The following is a 3503-nucleotide window of genomic DNA, read 5'->3' on the forward strand; positions in this document are numbered from 1 at the left end:
GTATAACAATACATAATGCATTATTACCATGATATCCGAAAGCTTAGGATCTGCAAAACAATATGAGAAATACATACTAAATTCAGGAATGCGCCCAAAATCACATACCATACAGTACATTATGCCACATTACTTTTTTTAATATGTCCGAAAGCTTGGTATGTCCGAAGTGAAAACCTACTGTTTGTGTTTACTAATGATACTAAATACTAAACAGTATAGGCTGAAAATAGCATACAGTGTAGTAGGCTAGTACTGTATGTGGTTTAAGTCGCAAAACTTGCATTGTAATTACAATTTTCACTTTAACTTTTAAGTTGTGTTTTTTTAAATCAGCAGCTTAGGTGTGGCTAAGGTGGTTTCATTAACCAAATTAACCATATTGTTTCCAATACGTTGAAACACAAAATGAATGCAGTATCCGTATACCAGTATTGATACCATGGATACTTTCAGCGTTGATACCGAAATAGACACACACAGGCACGCCCAGACGTGATACTTAAGGTGATTTAATGAATGGCTGTTGAGTGTTGACACGCCTAGACTCGTCCGCACCGCATGTGTGTGTGTGGGTGGGTGGGTGTGTGTGAGAGAGAGAGTGAGAGAGATTTGCATGTCAAAGCTCCGCCCATTACCCAGACTCATCTGAGACAATAAAAGATTGACCTTCAGTTCAGACCAAGCACACACACAACTTCTTCCATGTGAGAGAGGACTGCCTTTCTTTCCACTGCTGCTATACAGGAGGGAATACAGACCAAGACTGCTGTTCACTTGAACAAGAACCTGGATTAACTGAAAGTCAACTTCAGGGAACATTCTATCAGGAGAAGGGAGTGTTACCGCCACGGACTGGCTGATTTCCTAGCTGTCTTGATCAGGGTGATTGTATAGTTTCACAGAGAGACGTAATGGCTTACCAGTTGTCTCTTTCAGAAGAGGATTTTTCCTGTCCTGTGTGTCGTGACATCTTTGTAGATCCCGTTGTCCTGTTATGCAGCCACAGCTTCTGCAAGGGCTGTCTGCACACGTGGTGGAGAGAGAAGCAAACAAGGTTATGTCCAGTTTGCAAGGAAATATCTTCGTTGGATCAGCCACCCTGTAACCGGGCCTTGAGGAACTTGTGTGAGGCCTTCACACAGGAGAGACGTCAGAGAGCTTCAAAACGTCAGAGGACTTCACCAGGGTCTGAGCTTCTCTGCAATGTGCATGCCGAGAAACTCAAGCTCTGCTGCCTGGAATGTCAACAGCCAGTGTGTTTTGTGTGTCTTCATTCAGAGAAACACACCAACCACAGTTTCAAACCCATCGATGAAGGTGCACTGGACTACAAGGAGGAAGTCCAGAAATCCCTGACACGTTTGCAGAAGAAAATGAAGGTATTTAATGATGTTAGGAGTCAATATGCGCAGACGGCACAATACATTAAGGGGCAGGCCCAGTACACAAAGAGCAGGATCGAGGGACAGTTTAGAAAGCTGCATCAGTTTCTACGATTGGAAGAGGAGGCTAGAATCGTCGCACTGAGAGAGGAAGAGGAGCAGAAGAGTCAGATGATGAAGGAGAAGATTGAGGGTCTGAACAGAGACATATCAACCCTTTCATGCACAATCACAGCCATGGAGGAGGAGCTGAGAGCTGAACACAGCGCATTCCTGCAGAACTACAAGATCACAATGGAAATAGTCCAGATCACCCTGCAGGACCCGCAGCTGGTCTCGGGAGCGCTGATAGACGAGGCCAAACACCTGGGCAACCTGACCTACAGAGTCTGGGACAAGATGAAGGACATTGTCTCCTACAGTCCCGTCATTCTGGACCCCAACACCGCCAAACCAGGACACGTCCTCGATGTTGATCTGACCTGCGTGAACATCGGAAGACAGTGGCTTGCGGTTCCTGCCAACCCAGAGAGGTTTGAGAACTTGCACATCATCCTGGGCTCCGAGGGCTTTACCTCAGGGACTCACAGCTGGGACGTCGACGTGGGAGACAGCAAGCACTGGTCCATGGGTGTGATAGCGGACTCCTTCGAGAGGAAAGGACGCTGTGGCGGTTCGTTCTGGAAAATAAACTCGGATGCATCCTCGATGGCCTCGCCGGGGTCCACAACGAATCTCCTGTGGAAGCAGAGTCCTCGTAGGATCAGAGTCCAGCTGGACTGCGACAGAGGAAAGCTGTCGTTCTCTGATCCCGACACCAACACGCACATACAAACGTTCACGCACACTTTCACTGATACTCTCTTTCCATTCATCAGCGCTACTGCTACTATGAAAATGCTACCAGGGAAGGTCATTGTCTCGAACAATGATGTTGATGACTAACAATAATATAAAAGCCATCGTTGTTTTATATTGAGCGTTATTTAAATAATGTAATGCCAAATACAATTTGTCGTGCATCAAAAATGACGAGAGCCTAAAGGAAGATTAGCATGTATTTAATTAGCTCTATTGTAAATAATGTCGAATTCAGTGTAATTGGTCTTCTAATCACTGTACCATTATGCATAAATGTCAAAAGGTTTTATTGCTATTGTTCACGTTGTCAATATCTTGTCATGCTACAAAAATAATTCAATTATGATTATTTTTGGTCTGACTTCTAAACAACACTGTAATGATGAAATATGTTTAATTCAAATAAACATATATCTATTGTGCAATTTGTGTCTGTTGTTCAGTTCTTTTAAAGCAAAGCACTATTGGTTTCAAATTTACTACTAGCTTTTTTAAAAAACTCATCCAGTCAGTCTCCAAATTGTGACTATATATTATAGGCCTAGAAAGATTATATGAAGTCGGTGTAAGGTGTTTCATGGTTGTGGGTGTTCACGATTCTATAGACTAGAAGTCTTATGGCAGAGTGTGTGCAATCTTTCACTTTAAAACAATAGCTACATATTGTTTTAAAAGGGCACTATTGTAAAGACGCCCACTGGTCAGGGTATCTGAAGGTGGGGGGTATGAGCGTGGGGAGGCGACGTTGCCCGCGTGCCCGTGATTTATTTATTTATTTTTTCTATTTTTAGCCTATTCCCGGACAAAATACCGAGGTAGGCATGCTTTGGCTAGGCAAAAATGGCACAGTCGCCGTTCAATCAATCTTAACCTGGTCGATGCCAAACTTTGCGCACACTGGATGTCAACGATGAACCTCTGCCCCAAATTTTCCAGAATGGCCTGTTATAGCGCCACCATGAGGCAGCTTTTCACCATTTTTACCTATAAATGAACAGGCCACAAGGCGTCAAAGGGGGTACTTGACCCCTCAACCCGACCTCCTTGACCCCTACAAAAGGCACAGGAATTTCAACACATGTTAATTCGGTTCAACTGAATGTATGTGTCTGACATGATTGTCTGCCATTGGGGGGCGTTCCTGCCATTGGGGGGGAGGGGTGCCATTGGGGGGGCGTTCCTGCCATTGGGGGGGAGGGGTGCCATTGATGCAGTGGATCAGAGAGAGTGGGCTGTGGACTATTGTGGACACGCTGA

The 3503-nt window shown here is 44.7% G+C and overlaps 1 protein-coding gene across 1 annotated transcript; it reads left to right on the top strand.

Annotated features, from left to right (window-relative positions):
* Window positions 1-914: 914 nt before the first annotated feature.
* Window positions 915-2330, top strand: LOC306924918 (E3 ubiquitin-protein ligase TRIM35-like; the record flags this gene model as incomplete). The annotated part of the gene is made up of 1 exon (XM_079503600.1): window positions 915-2330. One exon carries the CDS (start codon window positions 915-917, stop codon window positions 2328-2330), a length of 1416 nt encoding a protein of 471 aa, XP_079359726.1.
* Between the last annotated feature and the right edge of the window lie 1173 nt (window positions 2331-3503).

Source organism: Electrona antarctica, assembly GCF_951216825.1.
Source record: "Electrona antarctica genome assembly, chromosome: 6".
Lineage (NCBI taxonomy): Eukaryota > Metazoa > Chordata > Actinopteri > Myctophiformes > Myctophidae > Electrona > Electrona antarctica.